The 23,870-nt window shown below is 38.4% G+C and overlaps 1 protein-coding gene across 3 annotated transcripts in view; it reads right to left on the bottom strand.

The window, feature by feature from the left end:
* Positions 1-23,870, bottom strand: part of LOC100795551 (NPC intracellular cholesterol transporter 1) — a 39,877-nt gene that overhangs the window by 11,302 nt on the left and 4,705 nt on the right. For 2 of the 3 annotated variants that reach the window (XM_006595574.4, XM_006595575.4), the window contains exons 9-19: positions 22,731-22,807; positions 22,545-22,662; positions 21,740-21,823; positions 20,486-20,581; positions 20,274-20,375; positions 19,997-20,065; positions 19,535-19,630; positions 19,358-19,465; positions 18,425-18,538; positions 18,193-18,279; positions 12,372-12,500 (exon numbers count right to left, since the gene is read on the bottom strand). In XM_006595574.4, coding sequence (XP_006595637.1) covers positions 12,372-12,500; positions 18,193-18,279; positions 18,425-18,538; positions 19,358-19,465; positions 19,535-19,630; positions 19,997-20,065; positions 20,274-20,375; positions 20,486-20,581; positions 21,740-21,823; positions 22,545-22,662; positions 22,731-22,807 — 1,080 coding nt within the window. The remainder of the gene's footprint in view (positions 1-12,371; positions 12,501-18,192; positions 18,280-18,424; positions 18,539-19,357; positions 19,466-19,534; positions 19,631-19,996; positions 20,066-20,273; positions 20,376-20,485; positions 20,582-21,739; positions 21,824-22,544; positions 22,663-22,730; positions 22,808-23,870) is intronic. The other variant, XM_041009140.1, reaches the window with a different exon arrangement.

Below are 23,870 nucleotides of genomic sequence, written 5' to 3'. Positions count from 1 at the left end.
GTAGTGTTGAGTTAGGCCCAAACTCAAATTCTACAAACATTATATTACTTGCTCCAAATTGTTGCATAGGAGTCATGCAACAAGCTTGTTTCATACGTAATTAACTCGAGGACTTCAAAGAATCTTGGTGAAAATGTTAACAGCTACTCACTGAAACAGTGAGATGAAAGAAGTGATCATTTCTCTAGGACGGCTCTTCTCCCTCACAAAATGAAAATCAACCTACAGGTGTTTTATTCTTTCATGAAACCTTGGATTTGAAGCTTTATGCAGGGAAGCTAGATTATCACACACAAGCTTCATGAATTGCCATTTACAAACACCTAACTCCTTAAGAAACTATTTTAGCTATACGAGTTCACACATTGCAACTGCCATTGCTTGATGTCAGCTTCTTCTTTCCCAAGATATCAGATTAACTCCAAAATGAAAGCAGTATCTTGAGGAAGAATGCCTAAAGGAGAACCTGCCGCCGGATCAGCATCGTCATAGTCATAGAGTAACCATCTTCCTATAGCTCTTTTATGTATCTAAGACCTGAACAGTGGCATCCTAGTACGAGTCACATGTAGGATGAAAGAATTGACTCAACAATGTCACATCAAAAGAAATATTTGACCTAGTTATTGGGAGAAAGTTCAGTTACCCAATCATTCTTCAATATTATTTAGGATCTGGTAATGGCTTCCTCTATCTTGGTAAAAGCTTTATGCTGGGAGCCATGGGTGTATTGATATGCTTACACTTGGTCATGCCAGCCTCCTCTAGAATATCCAAGGCATATTTCCTCAAGGAAATCCACATTGTGCAACTTCTATACCCAGAGAAAAGCTTGCCAACATCCTTAATCTGAAAAGGCTTGAACAAATTCTGCTTCGAGCATTCAATATGGAGGAGGATGCATCACATCTCTTCTTCCAATGCAGCAGCATACTCCCCCTGTGGTGGGAATCATTGAGATGCATCACATATTTATTGGTGATGACAATGTCCTTTATGCAACAATATGGAGGAGGATGCATCACATCTCTTCTTCCAATGCAGCAGCATACTCCCCCTGTGGTGGGAATCATTGAGATGGGTGGGAAAAAAGGCAGCTTTTCCACAGAACCCAATCGAACACTTTATGCAACACACCAACAGGAATGCCGGTAGCATTAAGGATACAAGATGGAAATGCTGGTGGATAGCCCTCACGTGGACCATTTGGCAACATAGAAACAAAGCAGTTTTTGACACGCAGATTTTTGACACAACCAAAGTAATGGATGCCGCACTTCTCCTATTATGGTCATGGCTCAAAGTTATGGAGAAGGACTTCACTATGCATTACAACCAATGGTCATCTCATCTGGGGGAGGTATTTGGGTAAATAGGAAAGAAGGGTAATGGCTAGGATTCTCTGTAGTAGATACACAACAGCTGTAATCTTGGCCTTGGGCTCAAATGGTATCTAATACTAATCTCTAGGATAGTATTGATACCATCTGTGTATAGTACTACTGTTTGTATTTTCAGTACCTCTTGTACTTTGCATATAATATAATTATCTATTTTTGCTGAGCAAAAAAAAAAAAGGAAATGGAATAATTGGCTTCACTTCTAGTCATGCCAAAGGCTTGTAATACAATACTAAAACATCCAGACCAAGTGCAAGGAGATTGCTTTTGACCATATACAAATTTGCGAAGCATGTAAACTTAGGCCAGACTCCCGCTGAGCAATAAAAGCAACGGGTTGTTCCATGTGTACTTCCTCCTATAAATCTCCATTAAGAAAGCTATTCTTGATGTCAAGTTGTTAAGGAGGCCAACAAAAATGACATCCACGGCTAGAAATAAAAGAACATAAGCAATTTTTTGCCACCAAAGAGAAAGTGTCAATGTAACCAAGGCAATAAGTCTGGGGATAGCCTTTAGCCACCAAATGAGCTTTCAAACACTCAACAAAAGCAACTTATTTGATGGTTATGAAATCAAATATTGTGTGGCTTTATATTGTAGGACAGACATCTCATCAACCTTTGTTTAGTGTTTAGCCTGTGATTGAGTGAATTTCCATTTCAAAAGATGTTATTTTCAATGAAAATCAGTTTCCTTATCCTACCCTCTTTTCCTCTCCTACTTCTAGTTCTACACCTACTGAGTTCATTTCAACCACCTTACCTATCATTGAGTCAGTTTCTCAAAAGATGTTTCATGAGACATTTTCTCCAGTGATCAAACCAGTGACTATTAGAGTGATTTTAACTCTTGCCATTACTCACAAGTGGCCCCTGCAGCAGTTGGATGTAAATAATGCCTTTCTTAATGGGCTGTTAGAGGAAGAAGTTTACATGACTCAACCTCCAGGGTTTGAGTCCTCTGATAAATCCCTTGTATGTAAACTGAATAAAGCGATTTATGGACTCAAACAAGCTCCTAAAGCTTGGTTTGAGAGACTTAAAGTCACTTTGTTGAAGTTTGGGTTCACTGACAACTTTAATGTGGAAAGAAGGGTCAGTGGTAGGGGGTTTATACTATTGGAAGGGGTATGGAGAAAAGAAGCACAGAAGGTGATTATAGTCAACATATATGCCTCTTGTGATTCTCAAAACAAGAGAATATTATGGGAATCTCTAAAACAGCTCAAGGATCTGAACCCACGGAGCCTATGGTGCCTGCTGGGAGACTTTAATAGTGTTAGGAATGTATCGAAAAGGGTGGGAGTATCACAGAGAGGGATGGATGATACACCCATCAATGAATTCAATGAATGGTTAGAGGATATTGAAGTTGTTGAGCCACCATGCATAGGGAGTAAATACACTTGGTTCAGACCAAATGGGACAGCCAGAAGCAAACTAGATAGAGCTTTTATTTCCTCAGAATGGCTCTCTAAATGACCAGCCAGTTCGCAGCTTATTCTAGAAAGAAATTTCTCAAATCATTGTCCAGTGCTCTTCAAATCTAAAAATGTTGATTTGGGGCCCAAACCATTTAGGGTACTTGATTGCTGGCTCAAAAATAAGTCATTTGGGAAGATGGTTAATGAAAGCTGGACACAGACACAACAAAGGGGCTGGGGCGGCTATATACTCAAAGAAAAAATCAAATGCCTTAAGGAAAGAATGAAGCTATGGAACAAGTAGCAGTTTGGAGATACCTTCAAGAAGGATCAAAATATAGAGGCTGAGTTAAATAAGCTGGAAAATGACACAGCAGATAGACAGTTGACTCCCCATGAAAGTATGAACAGGAAGAGACTGCAGCAAGATCTGTGGACAGCAGCCCAGTCACATGAATCACTAATGAGACAAAAGGCTAGGTCTAGATGGATCAAAGAAGGCGACTGTAACTCCCGCTACTTCCACCTGCTGATCAATTCAAATCGCAGAACTAATGCAGTAAATGGAGTGTTCATCAATGGCTCCTGGGTTGAGGAACCAAGCAGAGTGAAAGAGGAAGTCCGCCGGTTTTTTCAGCAAAGATATCAAGAATCAATGCAAACTAGACCAACTCTAAATGGCATCAACTTCAACAACATCGGGCAACAAACAAACCAAATGCTGGTGGGTACCTTCACTGAGGAAGAAATAAGGAGAGCGGTATGGGAATGCAGTAGTGAAAAGAGCTCAGGCCCGGATGGACTTAATTTCAAGTTCATCAAGCAGTTTTGGCAGATCCTGAAACCTGATATCTTGCGCTTTCTAGATGAATTTCATGCTCACGGTACTTTCCCAAGGGGAGGCAATGCCTCATTTATTGCTTTGACACCTAAGATGCCTGACCCCCAATGCCTCATAGGATGTGTCTACAAGATAGTGGCTAAGGTGCTAGCCAACAGATTAAAGAGAATCATGCCAACAATTATTGATGAAAGACAATTTGCTTTTATAGCTGGAAGACATTTGCTACATAGTGCAGCCATTGCTAATGAAGTAGTGGAGGAAGCAAGGAGGGTTAAAAAGCCATGCCTGATATTCAAAGTTGACTTCGAACAGGCCTATGACTCAGTCTCGTGGGACTTCCTCTCTTATGTTCTAAGGAGAATGGGGTTCTGCGATAAATGGATTCATTGGATGGAAGGTTGCCTCAAATCTGCCTCAGTGTCGGTGTTGGTAAATGGCAGCCCCACATCAGAATTTGTCCCACAAAAAGGACTCAGACAAGGCGACCCACTAGCAGCCCTCTTATTCAACATTGCAGCGGAAGCCTTAACCGGACTCATGAGAGAAGCAGTAAAAAAGTTGTTCATTAAATTTCTAGTGGGGGTAAATAAGGTACCAGTTAGCATCCTACAATATGCCGACAATACCATATTTTTTGGGGAGGCCACCATGCAAAATGTTAAGATAATCAAATCGATCCTGAGGGCTTTTGAACTTGCATCCGGTCTGAAAATAAACTATGCAAAGAGTCGCTTTGGGACAGTGGGACAATCTGATCAGTGGAGAGTGCAGACTGCTGAGTACTTGAATTGCAGAATTCTGTCTATGCCATTCACATATTTGGGTATTCCAATTAGGGCTAACCCAAGGCGTAGTGAGCTGTGGGATCCGATCCTAAGAAAGAGTGACAGAAAACTAGCTAGATGGAAACAGAGACATTTATCATTTGGGGGACAAGTGACTCTTATAAGATCAATCCTAACATCTATCCCAATTTACTTTCTTTCTTTTTTCAGGATTCCAAATAAAGTGGTGGATAAGTTGGTCCAAATTCAAAGAAGGTTCCTATGGGGCGGAGGACTGGACCAAAAGAAAATTGCTTGGGTTAAATGGGAAACAATTTGTCTCTCAAAGGAAAAAGGTGGCTTGGGTATAAAAGACATCAGGACATTCAACAAAGCACTGCTGGGGAAGTGGAGGTGGAACATGATGCAGCAAAGTTCAAAACTTTGGGCTAGAATATTGGATTCGAAATATGGAGGGTGGCGATCATTAGCTGAGGGTAAACGAGTCAACAATGAATCCATATGGTGGCAGGATTTAATGAAGGTGACACACGAACATCAAATGAATAAAGTACTCCAACAAGAAACAACTTGGAAGGTGGGGTGTGGGGACAAAATCAGATTTTGGGAGGATAAATGGTCCGGAGAAGGGGAGGCACTAATGAGGAAATATCCAAGGCTATATCAAATATCCTGTCAACAACAACAGCTCGTTCAACAAGTGGGAAGCCATACAAACATAGCTTGGGAATGGAAATTTCAATGGAGAAGGCCTTTATTTGAAAATGAAGTGGACGCGGCAATCGGTTTTTTGGAAGAGACATCACGGATCCATATCCATCGACACATAGCAGATTGCTGGATATGGAAATCAGAACCCAATGGACACTACTCTACAAGGAGCGCATACCACTTGATGCAAGGTGAAGCAGCAGAGGAAAATATAGATTTTTTTTTTTTGAACGGCCAAAATTATATTAAATATATAATAGAAGATACATAGTACCAGAGGTACTACAAGAAGCCACAGGAGGTAGGATCTCCTGAGACAGAAAAGTAATTAAAATTATCCAACATCCCAACAGAAACAATACAACCCAACCCAACAACACAAACACTACTTAAAAGTCAAAGCCATAGATGAGGACCATTGGTGAAAAGGAACAGTAAAATCCTTTTCCCACCCCCTCATCCAAGACCAAGAGAGGAAAATTGTATTATCCAGCAGCTTCGAGATGACAAAATATAGATGATGTGTTTGTGGAGATATGGAAGCTACAAATCCCAGCAAAAGCAGCCATCTTTGCCTGGAGACTAGTCAAAGACAGATTGTCAACTAAAGTCAATTTGAGAAGGAGACAAATACAGCTAAATGATTCATTGTGCCTTTTCTATAGAAATAAGGAGGAGGAAGCTTCCCATCTGTTCTTTAACTGCCCAAAAACACAACCCTATGGTGGGAATCCCTATCTTGGATCAACACATTGGGAGCATTTTCAGTCAACCCAAGGCAACATTTTATACAGCACCCAAATGGCTTACATGGAATGAAACAGTACATCAGATGGAAATGTTGGTGGGTTGCTTTGACTCTCACAATATGGTAGCACAAAAATCAGACTATCTTCTCAAATGAACCATTCAATGGAAGTAAGATGATGGAGGATGCAGTGTTCCTAGTATGGTCTTGGCTCAGAGAGCTGGAGAAAGGATTTACAGCGCATTATAACTACTGGTCTAGCAACCTACCAGCAGCTTTCTGCAACTAGGATAGACGGGTAGTTATTGACTAATGTAACAATGTATCTAGCTTGGATCATAACAGTGGATCTAGCATCTTACTTAGTTATAATCTTGTTTTTTTTTTGCACAGCAAAAATCTGATAGTATTAAAAGATAATCAGTACTAGGAGTACTGAGGAGTAACAGAATATACACAGGCAGTACTTTGCCAGCCCCACCTACAAAGATATGACCACAAAAAGTGGATACCCATACAACAAAAGAAAAGGCCCTAGGACATTTCCTCCTTTAAGCTAGAAGACCATTGATTAAAATGACAATGGAAATCTTTCTCCATGCTGTTGATCCAAGACCAGGTGTGAAACACAGCTTCATCCATAATTTTTTCAGAGTTGAAATCCTGGTTGTGAAACACCAAGGCATTTCTATGCTTCCAAATAGACATGGATAGAGCTATCCAGAAAACTTCCCATCGCTTGTCTACATTGCTTTTCCCACTCCAAAGAGAGAATTGCAGAAAATGGCTTTTGGGTTCAATAGAGAAAGGACCCTCTCTATTAACCCATCTCAAACTCTCCCACCAAAGGTGTCTAGTTTTCCTACAAGAAAACAAGAGTACCTCTGGTACTTTCCCTTATATATATAAAAAGATATTTTCGCTGATCAAAGAAAAAAAAAAAACTGAAAGCAAATGTGACCCTTCTTTATTCATTTACAAGACTTGCTCTACCACTACCTACATTTTAGTATATGTAGATGATATTATTATCACTGGAAATTCATCTACACTCGTGCAAAAGTTAATTCATCTCTCAAGCAGCTGGGCTCTTTAGACTATTTTTTGGGGATTGAGGTTCATTCATTATCCAGTGGAGCACTTTTGATGACTCAGTCCAAGTACATTCGAGATCTGCTACAGAAAATCAATGTGCTAGAAGCAAAGCCCATTTCTTCTCCTATGAACTCTAGCTGCAGACTCTCCAACATGGCTCTGATTTACTGCAAGATCCCTCCTTTTACAGATCTGTTGTTGGAGCCTAGCAGTATGTTACAATCACTAAGAGGGAGCAATGGGAAGAGATTAAACTTCTCAAACCTTCCTTCCATGATGGCCCTTGGTGCATTGTCGGTGACTTTAATTCTATAAGACACCACAATGAGAGGATCAGCTCATCTCAGTCAGTGGGGAGTTCTTCATGTATCTCTGAATTTAATTCTTGGATCTCGGATATGGATTTGGAGGAGGTCAGGTCAATAGGGAGGAACTTCACTTGGTATAGACCTAATGGGACTGCTATGAGTAGACTGGACAGATGTCTTCTATCTGATGAATGGCTATCCCAATGGCCAGATTCTACTCAATTCGTGCTTGATAGAGATTTCTCTGACCATTGCCCCATCCTCTTGAGGTCTACAACAGTGGATTGGGGGCCTAGACCTTTCAAAGTAATGGACTGGTGGTTGAAGGACAAAGATTTTCAGAAAATGGTGTCTCATAGATGGGGCAACTATCATCCTAGCGGTTGGGGTGGATATGCTTTAAAGCTGAAACTGAAGTTCATTAAGGGATGCATCAGACAGTGGAGCTTGCAAAATGGTGTTATCAATGTTTCTAAAATTCAGAATTTAAAGAAGGAGCTGAATGACTTGGAAGCTGGTAGCAGTACTGGAATTCTATCTCAAGCTGAGGTGGATTTAAAGAAATCTTTGCAGGAACAGCTTTGGAGTGCAGCTCTTGCCTATGAGTCCATGTTGAGGCAAAAATCAAGAGTCAAGTGGATAAGAGAAGGGGATAGAAACTCAGCTTATTTCCACAGGATGATCAACCACAGAAGGAGAATTAATGCAATTCAAGGTCTGCTCATTGCAGGTGAATGGGTCCAGGAGCCTACTAGAGTCAAGAATGCAGTTCTAAACCACTTTAAACATAGATTCTCAGAACAGAATCCTCAAAGGCCAACCCTGGATGGAGTCCACTTTCCTTCCCTTGGTCAAGAAGACAAGGACTGCCTTACTGCTAGATTCGGTGAGGAGGAAATTAAAGCAGCAGTGTGGGCTTGTGGAGGAGATAAAAGCCCTGGTCCCGATGGCTTGAATTTCAATTTTATAAAGCAGTTTTGGGAGGTTTTAAAACCTGATTTTACAAGGTTCTTGGATGAATTTTATATCAATGGCAGATTCCCTAAAGGAAGTAATGCCTCTTTCATAGCCCTCATACCCAAGATCTCTAATCCGCAGTCCTTGCATGATTATAGACCCATCTCTCTTATAGGATGTGTCTATAAAATAGTGTCAAAAATCTTGGCTTCTCGGCTGGCTAGGGTTTTACCTCACCTTATAGATGAAAGGCAGACAGCTTTCCTCAAGGGGAGGCATATTCTTCATGGGGTGTTGATTGCTAACGAGGTTATTGTTGAAGCCAAGTATAAAAAAAATCCTTGCATGATCTTCAAGGTGGATTTTGAAAAAGCCTATGATACGGTCTCTTGGGGCTTCTTAAACTACATGATGATGAGGATGGGCTTTTCTGATAAATGGAGACAATGGATAGATGGATGCTTGTCTAGTGCAACCATATCTATTTTGGTTAACGGCAGTCCCACTTCAGAGTTTGTGCCTCAAAGAGGTTTAAGGCAGGGTGATCCCCTTGCCCCCTTTCTGTTTAACATTGCAGCTGAAGGACTTACTGGATTGATGAGGTCAGCAATCTCAAAAAACTTGTTCCACAGCTACCAAGTGGGGAGACAAAAGGAGGAGATAAATATTCTGCAATATGCAGATGATACGCTTTTTTTTGGAACTGCATCTATGGATAACATTAGAGTCCTGAAATCTGTCCTCAGAATTTTTGAGATGGTTTCTGGTCTCAAGATTAATTATTCCAAAAGCCAATTTGGGTGCATGGGAAAATCAGAGGCTTGGTGTAGGGAGGCAGCTCTCTTTCTCAACTGTGGTCAGCTAGAAATTCCCTTTTCCTACCTTGGTATACCAGTGGGAACATCTTCTAAAAGCTGGAATGTGTGGCACCCTATCATTAACAAGTTTGAGTTTAAACTTAGCAAATGGAAGCAGAAAAGCCTATCCATGGGAGGAAGGATAACTCTCATTAATTCTGTTTTAACAGCTCTTCCCATCTACATGCTGTCCTTCTTTAGAGTCCCTAAAAAAGTAGTGCACAAGCTAGTCTCAATTCAGAGAAATTTTCTTTGGGGAGGAGATTCTGAAGTGGCTAAGATTGCTTGGGTAAATTGGGATACTATTTGCCTCCCCAAGAACAGAGGGGGTCTTGGGATTAAAGACTTGACCAAGTTTAATGAAGCATTGCTTGGTAAATGGGGCTGCGACTTGGCAAATAATCAGGATCAGCTTTGGGCCAAAATATTAATGTCCAAATATGGAGGGTGGAATACTCTTTGCTGTGGTAGAAACAGAGCAGATTATTCTCCTTGGTGGAAGGATTTGAAAAATGTTTTCCAACCGCACCATAGAAACTGCATCTCCAATAATTTGAAGTGGAAGTTAGGTGATGGGAACACAATCAAGTTCTGGACAGACAAGTGGAGGGAAGAGGATGAAGTCTTCAAGAAAAGTACCCAACTCTTTTTCAAGTGAGTACTCAGCAGAATCAGAATATCAACTCTATGGGCATCTTATCTGGTAGTAATTGGGAGTGGAAGATACAATGGAGGAGGCATTTCTTTGACCACGAAATTGACACCTTGGCAGCATTCATGGCTGACATTGAGGGTATCCAAATTCAACCTTTAACTCGGGATTTCCTCAGTTGGGGGGCTGATCCTGCTGGTTGTTACTCCACAAAGTCAGCTTACAACCTTCTTAAGGCTGAGGCCAGTTCTAATTCTGAAGACAGCAATTATAAGACCATTTGGAAATTGCAAATTCCCCCAAGAGCATCTGCTTTCTCTTGGAGAATCTTCAAGAATAGACTACCTACTAGGGATAATCTAAGGAGGAGGCATGTCGAGCTGCCCTCTTACAATTGCCCTCTTTGTGATCAGGAAGAGGAAACTGTTGGCCATATTATGTATTCTTGCAGGAAAACTTGTGTTCTTTGGTGGGAGATTTTGAGATGGGTTGATAGGATGGGTCCTTTCCCTCTTCAGCCTAATTGCCACTTTCTGCAATTCTCTCAGTGGAGTGGAAACAGCAATGTAGACAATCGGTGGAAAGCTCTTTGGATAGCTCTATCCATGACTATTTGGAAGCACAGAAATGCCTTGGTGTTTAATAACCAGAATTTCTGCACCGAAAAAGTCATGGACGAAGCTTTATTTCACACTTGGTCTTGGATCCACTGCATGGAGAAAGACTTTCACACACATTTCAATCAGTGGTCTTCTTGCTTAAAGGAGGAAATGTCTTAGGATTTTTTGTTGTTTGGGTAACCACATATTGTGGTTATTTATTATGTAGATGGGGATGGCAGATTTCTGCCTTGTATATTCTGTTATATTTCAGTACATCTAGTACTGACCCTATTAATATTATCAGATTTTTGCTGTGCAAAAAAAAAACTCACCCTGAACTCAGTTTTTCAGTTAACAAAGTATGTCAGTTTATGGCTTCTCCTCTTGAGTCTCACTGGACTGCTGTGAAAAGGATTTTGAGGTACCTTCAAGGTGCCCTTCATTCTGGACTTATTCTGTATCCTGCCTCTCTTAATAACCATCTTTCTCTCAGAGGCTTTTGTGACTCTGACTGGGCTTCAGAACCAGATGACAGAAGATCTACATCTGGTGAAGCTGTCTTTGTTGGTCCTAACCTGGTGTCTTGGTGGTCTAGAAAGCAAAAGGTGGTTTCTAGGTCCAGTACTGAAGCAGAGTATAGAAGTTTAGCTGCTGCCACAGCTAACATTCTCTGGATTCAGACTCTTCTCCAGGAACTTGCAGTTCCTCATTCTACACCTATCATGCTGTGTGACAATTCCAGTGCAGTGCAGCTAGCTCATAATCCAGTTCTCCATGCTAAAATTAAATATATGGAGTTGGATGTGTTTTTTGTCCAAGAAAAGGTTTTTACTAAGCAGCTGGTGATTTAGTATATACCTGGCCCAGACCAATGGGCAGATTTACTTAACAAGCCTTTGTCTTCTACTAGGTTCACATATTTGAGCTCCAAACTCAATGTAGCTGAGCTATAAGAATAACTAACCTTAGTTTTTCTACTGTAGTTAGTTAACTGTTAGCCTTAGTCAGTTGACAGTTATAACTTAATCTCAGCAGTATAAATACTGTTCTTGTAAGAGATTTCAGTGGCTTTGTATTTTCTTCTTCTGTCTATAATACAAGTCCTGATTCTCTCTCCTCTCTCTCTCTCTTTATATCTTCTCTACAGTATATACCTATGATCACTGTATATATAGTTGTAAATCGTTATCACTACCTTAGTCAGTTAGGCTAACTATCATAGTCTGTTATGAAAGTTGTGGGTTAGTTGGAGTTAGATACTGTAATTGGCTTCCTAGAGAAGTCCAACACTGGTGTATAAACAAGAATCTCTGGAAAGTGGAAACAGAGACTCAGTTTTGCAGTGTATCAAATATTCAGATCAATAGAAATCTCTCTCAGTTCTTCATTCAATCTGTTACAAAGTAGCTTTAACTATGGTCACCCCTAAATTGCAAGAGTCACGTAAAGGGCTACCTACAAAGGAATTGACTAGAAAAGCTGAGTGAAGCATCATAGTGTGGAGCCACCGTTTGTTTTTTTAGATTTTTCATTTTGAAAGAATTGATTTAGAAAACATCAAATTGTGTTTGAGTATTGACTTTAGAAGTTAGTTGAAAAGAATTGATCTTGTCTGGTTGGTAAAGTAGAATTGCTTTACGGAGTGTAGTTAAGACATAATTTGTGGTCTAACACCTAGAATCAATTATGCGCAACATAAAAGCTAAAAATTCAGGCTTCCCAGTATCAATTCTATGCATTGAGAGATTAATTCCATCCACTATCCAGCACAAAAATCATTCAAACAAGCATGGGTACAGTAAAAAGTTGAATTTGGTCCCATCCCCCCCCCCCCCCTCCCAAATCTCCCCCCGTAACATGATTCTGGAGGCAACCAAACAGGCACTTAGTCCAGTCAACCTTGCATAATACTTATATAAGATAAATATGGTATCTCTGATGGCAGTTCATAAAATTATCTTGAGAAGGATAAAAACAAAGACTTACAGCTAAAACCAGAAAAGGTATGACTTCCATTATGATTAGTGTCGATTTTACTCCAATAGCACTGAAAAATCCAACTGATCCAAGGACAGAAAGCATAACTAGCAAAACCCCCAAAAGACCAAGCAATACCTGGATAACATCAAATTGAAGAATGAGAAGTATTAGAGTAAATAGCCAGAGTTGAAGAGGCTACCCATAACATTTGAAAAAGTTAAAATTAATTTCTATCATATCTGCATCAACCACGTGAGAAAAAAATTGGAAAAAAAAATAATGCAGTTGTTGATAAGCATGAAAACCTACACAAGAATTCAAGATAGAATGTACATTATTGGTCTTCTCATTAACAATGGTAAAAAATGGTCAACAACTTAAACCTGGTCCATATTTAAGAAGAAAAGGGAATTCTACTCTTCTACTCTAATAGTCCAATATTATTATTAGCCTTTGTCTCCCATCTTACACCACTAATAACACAGGAAACTGAAAGCCCCTTTGAAACTTAAAGCTTTAGGCACTAAAGTAAATTAATACCGAATCTTCAAATTGAAAAGTGAACTGCCCTCAACAAATAATGAAGCTCCCTTGAGGGCTCACATAATGGAACCAAACCAAAACAGCTCTGACACCAACAAGTGAATTTAAGATCTTGATAGAAATCGGAGAGATCATTGAGAGGATATAATTTGAGAGAAGCAAGATCCATGAGAAACACAAAGAAATTTTGATCAAGAATAATAGTCATCTGAAGTACAATGAAGACGAGAAAACAAAATTTAAAGAAAATACTATGGACTGTCAAAAACCAGTGGCAACCTAAGATGAACCTAAGTCTCCATACTTGAACAAACAACATGATAGCAAACGAGAATATTTACAATGATCAACTAGTAAATCCAAATTCGAAAATATAAACTCTCCATGTCATAAACCAACTATTGCAAAACCTAAAGTTATTAGATGAAAACGTGAAAATTTTATATTACATCTCTAATATGCCTACTTATGCAAGAACCTTTAGGGATTGAAGTGTACACATGCAGAGGCTCACCTACCTTTAGCTGAAATTTAACTATTTATTAGAGGAATTACGGCAGCATGGAACCTCTACATCACTCAATCATAGATGATCAGATACCATGTCATGAACCAATTATCCCAAAATTTTAAGTTATTAGGTGAAGACATTTGGTTGTTTTATATTACATCTCTAACACCCCACCACAAACTAGAGAGTTGGGACTGGTTTTGTATTGTTGGTAGGGAAGTGGATTCAAGAGGCTCAAACAGTGAATATTATAAGCATATATTCACCTTGTGATATTCAAAGTAAACGAGTATTATGGGAGTCTATCAAACAATTGAAAACCCAGAGCCAAGGTGGATTATGGTGCATATTGGGGGATTTCAATAGCATTAGAAATTCTACAGAGAGATTTGGTGCATGCCACAGGGGCTTAGAGGATTACGGGTCTAGAGAATTCAATGAATGGATTAAAGAACTGGAGGTTGAGGAAGCGCCATGGGTGGGTAGCAAGTTTACATGGGTAAGACCAAACGGATCAGCAAGGAACAAGTTAGATAGATTCCTGTTATCTCCAGAATGGCTTTCCAAATGGCCTGGATCAGCTCAATACACATTGTAGAGGAACTTCTCTGACCATTGCCCGATATTGCTCCGCTCCAAAAGTATTGATTGGGGCCCTAAACCTTTCAGAATCATGGATTGTTGGTTATTTGACACCTCGTTCAAGAAAACTGTTGAAGAGAGCTGGACATCCAACCAACAAAGTGGGTGGGGAGGGTATGTCTTAAAAGAAAAAATAAAAGCACTCAAGAACAGGCTCAACGTGTGGAATAGAGAGCAATTTGGGGATACTTTTAAGAAATATATGAAGATTCAGGAAGATTTAAATAAGATGGAAGAGGCCACAGTTGACAGACAGTTATCCCATCCGGAGATGATGATCAGGAAGCAGCTTCAGGAGGAATTATGGGTGACAGCTCGATCACATGAGTCGTTACTAAGACAAAAGGCGAGATCCAGATGGATCAAAGAAGGTGACTGCAACTCTAGATATTTTCATCTGATGATCAATGCTTTTTTTTTTATCAGCAAAAATAATTATGTATATTAATCTGAGTACCAGGGGTACAACTGTTACAATTAAAGACATCAGACATATGGTTCCATTATCAAACTTGATGTAGTCTTGATATGGACCAATGTCTGGATACAAAATGAATCTCTTTTCCATTGCCAATCTATAGTGCTTTCCACATCTAATAAACAAATCCTGATCTAAGATTACTCGACCAATGATTAAAATCTATGACAAAGTCCTTCTCAAAACACCTAAGCCATGTCCAAAGTAGGAAAGATGCATCATCCATGATCCTGTTCCCGTTGAATGTTTCATCGGAGAATATAATTTTGTTCCGATGTTGCCATATTGACCATGTCAAAGTTAGCCACCAACACTTCCACCTTTTGATGATCAATGCTAGTAGAAGAAATAATTGCCTGAAAGGGTTGTTGATTGATGGGGCCTGGACGGAGGAGCCGGCAACAATCAAAGAGGCAGTTAGGTTGTTCTTTGAGCAACGGTTTCAAGAAACTGTGATTGAGAGACCTACATTGGATGGATTAAGCTTCCAGACCATTGATAGTCACCAAAATGATACTTTGGTGGGGCATTTTCAGGAGGAGGAGGTAAAAAGGGCTGTATGGGATTGTGGGAGTGATAAGAGTCCAGGGCCAGATGGATTAACCTTCAAATTCATCAAGCAATTCTGACATATCATCAAGTCCGATGTCCTGCGCTTCTTGGATGAATTCTATGTCAATGGATTAACCTTCAAATGCATCTTTCGTAGCCCTGATCCCCAAGGTATCGAATCCTCAAACACTGAGCGACTACAGACCTATCTCATTGACAGGTTGCACATATAAGATAGTTGCGAAGATACTGGCGAATAGATTGAAGAAGTTATGCCTTTTATCATACATGAAAGGCAATCAGCATTCATACAAGGCAGGCACATGCTACATAGCATGATGATTGCAAATGAGGTGATTGACGAAGCCAAAAGAGGCCAAAAACCGTACTTGATGTTCAAAATGGATTACGAGAAGGCGTATGACTCTGTTTGCTGGGAATTCCTGATTTATATGTTGAAAAGAATGGGTTTCTATTCTAAATGGATCCAGTGGATGGAGGGGTGCCTAAAATCAGCATCTGTTTCAGTTCTGGTGAATGGTAGCCCTTCAGCACAGTTCTTGCCTCAAAGAGGGCTCAAACAAGGAGACCCATTATCACCTCTCCTCTTTAATATAGTAGCAGAGGCCCTCAGTGGCATTATGTCACAAGCGCTCGAGAAGGGGTTGTTTAGGGGATTCTTATGTGGCAAAAACAAGGTGGAAGTTAGCCTGCTCCAGTATGCGGATGACACAATCTTTTTTGGAGAAGCATCGATGGATAATGTGAGAGCTATCAAAGCAATGTTGAGGGCTTTCGAACTTGTATCGGGCCTCAAAATCAACTTTGCTAAAAGCGGTTTTGGTGCTTTTGGGCTGTCGGATTTGTGGAAAAAGATGCAGTTGAATACCTCAATTGTAGCTTGTTGACGTTCCCTTTCACATACATTGGTGTTCCTATTGGAGCAAATCCGAGATTATATCAGACATGGGATCCTATCATAACTAAGTGTGAGAGAAAGTTAGCGAAATGGAAGCAACGACACTTGTCTTTTGGGGGGAGAGTGACTTTCATAAAGTTAGTGCTAACGTCCATTCCTATTTATTTTTTCTCTTTTTTCAGGGTACCTAATAAGGTGGTGGACAAGCTAGTGAGGCTATAGAGAAGGTTCCTATGGGGAGGTGATCAAGAGCAAAACAAAATAGCTTGGGTTAAATGGGAAACTGTCTGCTTGCCAAAGGAAGATGGGGGTCTGGGAGTCAAAGACATTAATTCTTTTAATCTGTCATTGTTAGGCAAATGGAAATGGAGCCTATTTCAGAGCCAAGGGGAGTTGTGGGCTAGGGTACTGGAATCAAAATATGAGGGTAGGAGGGGTTTAAGCGAAGTAACTAGAGGGAAGGGTGAATCGGTATTTTTTTTTTTTTTTTGATCAGCAAAAATAATATATTTATAAAAGTACCAGAGGTACTGAAAAAAAAACAGAGATAGTTCCATGCTCATGGTTCCAGTAAAAAGGGATCTAAAGATCGTGTTTAATCATCCGCAACATGGAGCGATAATGAACACTACAACATTATGGAGGGTTGGATGTGGGGACAAGTTTAAATTCTGGGAGGACAGATGGATGGGGGGGAGAGGATTCGTTACTTGCAAGATACCCTAGGCTGTATAGTATTTCTACTCAGCACACCAAAGTATACAGCATATGGAGGCCTTCAAAGATGCAGGTTGAGAATGGGATTTTAGGTGGAGAAGACCACTGTTTGATAACGAAATAGATATAGCGGTTTCATTCCTATCGGATGTTGCATGCCACCCAATTCAGCCTCAGAAAGGTGATCAGTGGGAGTGGAAGGCAGACCCGAGTGAGCAATACACGGCCAAATCTGCCTATTATGTGTTTCGGGGGGAAATATCTGAACAGCAACAGGATGGAGCATTTGAGGAGCTGTGGAAGCTTAAGTTTCCGTCTAAAATTGTTATATTTGCATGGAGGCTAATCAGAGATAGACTACCAACTAGAGCGAACTTGCGGAGGCGACAGATAGAGGTTGGAGATTCAAGATGCCTATTCTACAGAGCTGAGGAGGAGAGCGCAGGTCATCTATTCTTTCAGTGCAGCAAGATAATTCCAGTAAGGTGGGAGTCCTTGTCTTGGGTGAACTTGTCGGGTGTCTTTCCAAATCATCCAAGGCAACACTTTCTCCAACACATATATGGAATGACAGAGGGAATGAGGTCTAGTAGATGGAAATGATGGTGGTTGGCACTGACATAGACCATTTGGAAGCACAGAAATGATATTATTTTCTCAAATGGTACATTCAATGCCAACAGAATCCTAGATGATGTAGTTTTCTTATTATGACATGGCTCACAAATTTGGAGAAGGATTTCAACACTCACTACAATTACTGGTCTTCCAACATTAGAGCAGGGTTTCTCAATAGAGCAGGATAGAACATTAGAGCAAATTTCTGTAATAACCTAAACTATACCTCAGATTCTCGTTCAATGAAAACCATATGTCTTGGGACCAAATCTGGATAGTAATATGTATTTCCAGTACCTCTGGTACTCAATTAATATATGATATTATGTTTGCTGATAAAAAAAAAATAACACCCCACCACAATGATAACAAATGTCAAAACATGCAAACCGTTTCCTCGTCAACTCTGAGCTTTTGCATTTGTTATTATTAATGTTGGGAATAGGAGCATTAAATGATTATTATTCTTCCATGTAGCTTTTTTTTTTTTTGCTCAGCTCCATGTAGCTTAGTTATTGCATTTAGCTTAGTTGAATTATCTTAGGAAGTAGTTCTCTTGATAATAGTAGTTATTTATTATCTTGTAATCACAATTATTATAAATAGATCACTCTGCTAAGTAAAATTCAGAATTAATGGTCTACACTTCAACTCTGCTGTGTAGTTTAGATGCTTGGGAGCATTAGTTAAGAACATTAACATCAAGTACAATTTATCACGTATTGGCACTTATATTATGCATGTATGTTTTGACTTTTGAATATACACAAACAATTTGGTATCACAGGGTACACTAGATGGGATCATGGGAAAAAGACAATTGAAAGCTTCAAGGAAAATAACATACCTTGGACGAGAGGAACAAAGAAGACGGATGAGGTGGTCTATCTCCCAAGGTCACCGATATATAAGCAAACATTACAATATAGCTCACCTAATAATATGTTGGAGAAGACATTTATTGTATATTCCAATAAAGCACATCTTTATGAAGTCACAACCAAACTAATCAGTCATTAGCTTACACACAACACAAATCATGTTTTCACATTCAGTTGAAAGAAACAGAAATTTCTTACAAGTATTGTTATGACATCTGCAGTGCTTTCTCTCTTTAGTTCTTCCTCAATTGAACTTTCAGTTGAAAATGACAAGGTAAGATTGCTAGATTGCACCATTGGCAGCAATTCCTCCTTCCAAATGTAAAATTGGATCAAAATACGTATGGATAAGGAATGAGAAGAAAAGACAGATAGTATAAAGTACCTTTAGCATTCAGCTAGCATATCTGTAATATCATGCAATGTGCAAAAGTACACCCACTCAAAAAAATAAGTATATTATATAGCCACTTGTACTAGGACAATATAATCAATTTAACTCAAACCTACTTATGAGTAGGTATCTGAAAAATGCACTCATGCACTTTTCCTTATTTCAAAAGTTGACAGTGGATGGATCAACATTTACTTTATACCAATATATTGCCTACAGGCTACAGCCAGATTTAGAGCCATGCATATCAGTAACAAATAAACAAATCTGTATTCAGAAACATACTTCACTAGAACATGCTAGGGTAACAAACACGGAGACCCCAGGTTTTTCTTTCCTAGAGTCATCTAACAATCAAAATCTAACACTATAAGTATAGGTAGGAGTATACTTACTCGGTCTATTTTTCTTTTTGCTTAAACTGATCTGTAAAGGCTAAACAACAGTTAGTAGTTAGTCTATAGTTAGTTAGTTATCTGTTAGGACAGCTGTCACTAACTAACTCAGGTTAGTTATGTCAATGGAATTGATTAGAAGAATATTAGTTATTAATTGGCACAAATTGCAGAATATCTGTTATTATTGCACCAAAGATGACAACCAATTTTCTTTCATTAATGAAGAAAACAACAGCACCATAAGGATTTATAGAGAGATGTCAAAAATAAAATGAAGATTTTGTGCATATAAGCTACACAAGAATTAATAACTGTAATAAATATATTTAGTAGTCATACCTTAGCCAACTGGATGAATGCTTTTTCCCAAGCTATTGCCTTCCCATTCTCATCTCCGACTTTTGTAATTGCATTATTGACAGGGTACGTGATAACAAATGCAGAAGCCTAGAATAGGTGAATCAGCATAGCAGTAACCCATAAAAAGAAATCTATGCTAAAATTCAAGATTCTTACCTCAGAATAATTATTTCCAGAAAACCCTCCCAAGGCAGTAGTTGGCTCAAGGGGAGCCTTGAATGCACTAAAGCATGTTTCAGTAGAAGTGTAATGCTGAAAATGATAAAATAAAATAATAAGATTTAAGTCTTATTAAACACAAGCTATGAGATAAATTCAACATAATCTATAAGAAGTAATTATGTATAGAAGCATCAACAGAGCATTCTACATTCAATGCATGACACACTACAGCTACACTATTTACAAAGAAAAAAGAAATGAAAAAGCAGGTATTCCTTCCATACCTATGCAAATATTTCAACTTGAATTAGTATGCTTATTGGAATTTAGTGTTTCTTAACACATTAATCTTTTTGTTTTACAATATTTGTCTGCTCATAAAGTAAAACTGTTTTAAATTAAACTCATTTGAATAACAAAACTAAGGTAATCCATAATCAGATTACAGAAGTTTACCTGAAAACAATACTCAGCATGTTCAACACCTCCGTAGTTGTCATAATTGTCAGGGTCCATTTGAAAATACTATTAGAATAAAATAAAGACAAAAAAGGAAATCAAATGAAGGCTTCTGAGTATGCCAAAAAAAAAAGAATAGTAAATTGATATAGAACTGAATAAGAAAAGCCAACTGGTTGTACAACTTACAGATAATAGAAGCCAAATAATTAATTATTCGCAATACACAATTCAAAAGTACTACAGGAATAATTTGGAAATTAGTGGGTTGGACCTGCAAAATGCTTTGAGAGGCACAGTCGTCGCCTAAAGGCTTCAAGCAAATGTCACTCAGTGATACTAACAAACCAGAATAATTTGCACGAATTCCATCAACCTGTTGGAATATTGAAATGTAAACATATTTTTTAATAAAGAAGGCCCCACTAAGCATACAACAGCTCCATTTAAATTCTAGTAAGTAAAAAAAACTGAAAATCAAAACACCTTTTCCTGTATTTCGAAAAGCAATTCAATATTTTCTTCTGTTATAATACTTGGCGGTTTGCCATGCTTAGATTCAGGGATTGTCGCTATTATGAGCTGAAATATACACAAAAAATATTTTAAAACGTGATTTATTTCAGATAAAATAATAGCAGGAAATAAGAAGGCAACATAACAAAAACATTAAAAAGGAAACTATGGTTGACTTCATATTCATTGCAAAGTACATGTTTGGATGGAAAGGGAAAACTTTCTTGGAAATTGGAAGACATTGACAAGAATGGGGCACTAAAAATTGCATCAGCATCAATATCAACATAATAATAAAATCAAAATGTCTTATTTGATAAATAACCAAAACATATCTATTGAGATTTGCTGAGATATTTATCTCATTCATACCATGAGTATACTCTGTTATGTCTCTGTAAGTTAACTCTACTAGTTAGAGGTAACCCTTAGTTAGCCAATACAGCTGTGTACAGCTGTCAGTTGGTTAGTACATTGTCAGCAACTGTCACTAGTAAGTTAGGATCTCTGTGCCTATACATATCTTAGTGTAAACAGAGACTCTTTGACCAATTGTAATTTCTCCTTTGATATCAATAATATCAGTTTATCAAGATGGTATCAGAGCACTTGAATTATCACAAAGCACCATAGGAGTGAGGTGTGGGACTGCAAGCTCACCAAGAAGAGTCTGAATCCACAAAATGTCAGCTGTAGCAGCTGCAAGGCTTCTGTACTCAGCCTCAGTGCATCTTAGGAAGTAGTGGTATCTTAATTGCTCCCTTGTAAATAGTCTTTGGCATTAATCATCATTGTAATACTCTTGAATGTAAATAGATCATTTTTCTGTGTGGAAAATACATTCAAGCATCTCTCTTATCTTTAAGGAGGTTTCATTGGATCAAAAAGTCAGAAATTTGGCTTCTATTTGGCATAAAGCACATGGTCTTTTTAAGGGAGGGGAGATCTCCCTTGCAGATATGTTCAGGGATTAGGTAGCTTTGCTTCATTGAGGATTCCTTATTTTTCAAACTAATTTTGTTCTCTCTATCTTAATATATTTCTTCCTTTATTTATTTATTTTGTAGGGGGGGGAAGAGGTGGTAAAGGCCAAACATGCAAATGAGCAGGCATGCTAGATAACTCATTTACATAAGACGGAGCCTAGATTTCAGTAAGTAGATCACACACATGGAATTACGAGACCAGAAAGAAAAGTAAAATAAATTACAAGCAAACTGAAACCTGTTCAATTCTGTAGAATGGAGCAAGGTGGCTATCAAAAAACTCTTTCTCTTCAGCTGCCTTACTCCCAGGACCAACCCATAACTGCAACACAAAGAAGACAGCAAAGCCGATATTCTTCAACTTCAAGAAGAAAATTAGCATTATGAGCATATATATATTCCTTTTAAAACTTATCGCAGTTTAAGTACTAGAAAATATTTTGTTGTGTGGTGGAGAGGGAGGATTAAAGAAGAAATATTATTAAAGGGGCAGTGCGAGCAAGATACCCATTTAGAGAATAAATGCCCTCCAACAAGAAAACAAACACAAAAACCATTCCACAGAAAAACCATGATCATATATCTTAAATTTAGAATATTAAGAATTCTCTAAAATTCAGGAATTAAGGCCCAGAAATTGTCTGGTATGTATCTATCCAGAAAGCTCAACAAGACAGAAAGGTAGTTTCCATAAGAATGAACCCTTGGACAGTATTTTTTTGTTTAAAAGCACTTATTCGGTACCATAAGCCTTTATGAAAATATTTTTCTTGACATTATTTATAAGTATAGGTTCACAGTGTAAAACAATTTTAATTTGCTTGAGCTATTATGCAAAATGTGCTTAACATTTGATCATATGTTCCAACAGCTCATCCAAACATGTCTAAGGGTAGATAAAAAAAACAAAGTAACAGCACAAAAAGGATAAGGTAGATATTATTTGATAGCCAGGAAGGAGATTAAAAAAAATTGCATGTAGAAGTTACAGAAGCAAATCCAAATTGCACAATGTGGAGATACTAAAGATGAAAATACGGTACCTTCTCAGGCCGGGTCTCCACCTCAAAACGAAGCAGACCCAAACAAAGCAAAACAACAATTGTCAATGAGGAACAAAGAACAATTGTGGGTTTTCTAGTGGCCCACCTTCCATATGTCCTGAATGCATAAACAAAATCAAAGATTATGTAATTGTAAACCTAGCAAGAACTGCTAGAGCCACTGACCTGTAAAAGCTGGACAGGCACCCTTGAACAAAAGAAAATTGCACCACATTCTGCCCTTGAGGATCTATCTGTTGCACCTTTTATTTGTCAATACAAAGCCAACAATATCATAATGAGTAATAACTAAAACTGCTCATTATACATGGGAAATAAATCATTTAACTCTAACACATCTTAATGTAGAATTGAAAGAGGCAAATTGAGAAACAAGATTCCGGGAATTAAATCAGGTCCCACAGCTAAACAAGAAGAAAACACAACGAAGTTGTATTACAGATGCCTTATGCAAATCATTTTACATACCATGTATAAACAGTGTTTCCTAGAACTCCAAGATCTTCGATGAATTTCTTATTCAATAGAAAATAGCTCCCTAGTCCCTACTTTACTTATGTTAGATGCTAAGAAATTTAGACATAGTATTCAAGGGTAGCAGTCCAGTGCACTTAAAATACTGAAATACAAAATATGGTTCAACAACCACTACTACACATACAATACCAGCTATTAAAAAACAGACTCTCCTCAAATTATCTTCAGGTTTAAGCAGGAATGGATTTTGGAAAACAAGGTTTTCTTTTGTTTTTTGGGGGGAGGGGTTCAAAAGAGTTCGTTATGAGAGAAAATTTGTACGGAGATGGAGAATCAGATATCACCCTATAGCAAGGGGGGTGATTGATAAAAAAAAAAAAAATAGCATAGAAGAGTTAGCAGTCCCTTTGCATAATAATACAAAGAAACTCCTTCAAAAGACTGGTGAGGTGAAACCTGAAAAAATGCTATAAAAAAAAGGAGCCTGTAACAGGAGAAAAAAATGAAGAAAGAATACATTAAGTAAAATTAAGGAATTTCACTCCAACTAAAAGCAGCATACACCAGGCAAAAAAGCACATTTCCTAAGCAATTTATTCTGCTTTGCAACCCTCACCCCATGTATGAAAAGATGACTATTTATTATAAAAACACTTTCTTCAAACAGTCACCCCATGTATGAAAAGATGACTATTTATTATAAAAACACTTTCTTCAAACAGAGAACACAAAGAACTTCAATCTGCAAAGCTGCTTCACAATGTATGAAAAGATGACTATTTATTATAAAAAATAAACCACATAATATAAATGTTAATGGAAAGGGCC

Source organism: Glycine max, chromosome 14 (assembly GCF_000004515.6).
Source record: "Glycine max cultivar Williams 82 chromosome 14, Glycine_max_v4.0, whole genome shotgun sequence".
Lineage (NCBI taxonomy): Eukaryota > Viridiplantae > Streptophyta > Magnoliopsida > Fabales > Fabaceae > Glycine > Glycine max.
Note: the sequence above shows the minus strand (reverse complement) of the source record. Positions and strands in the feature narration are given on the sequence as shown.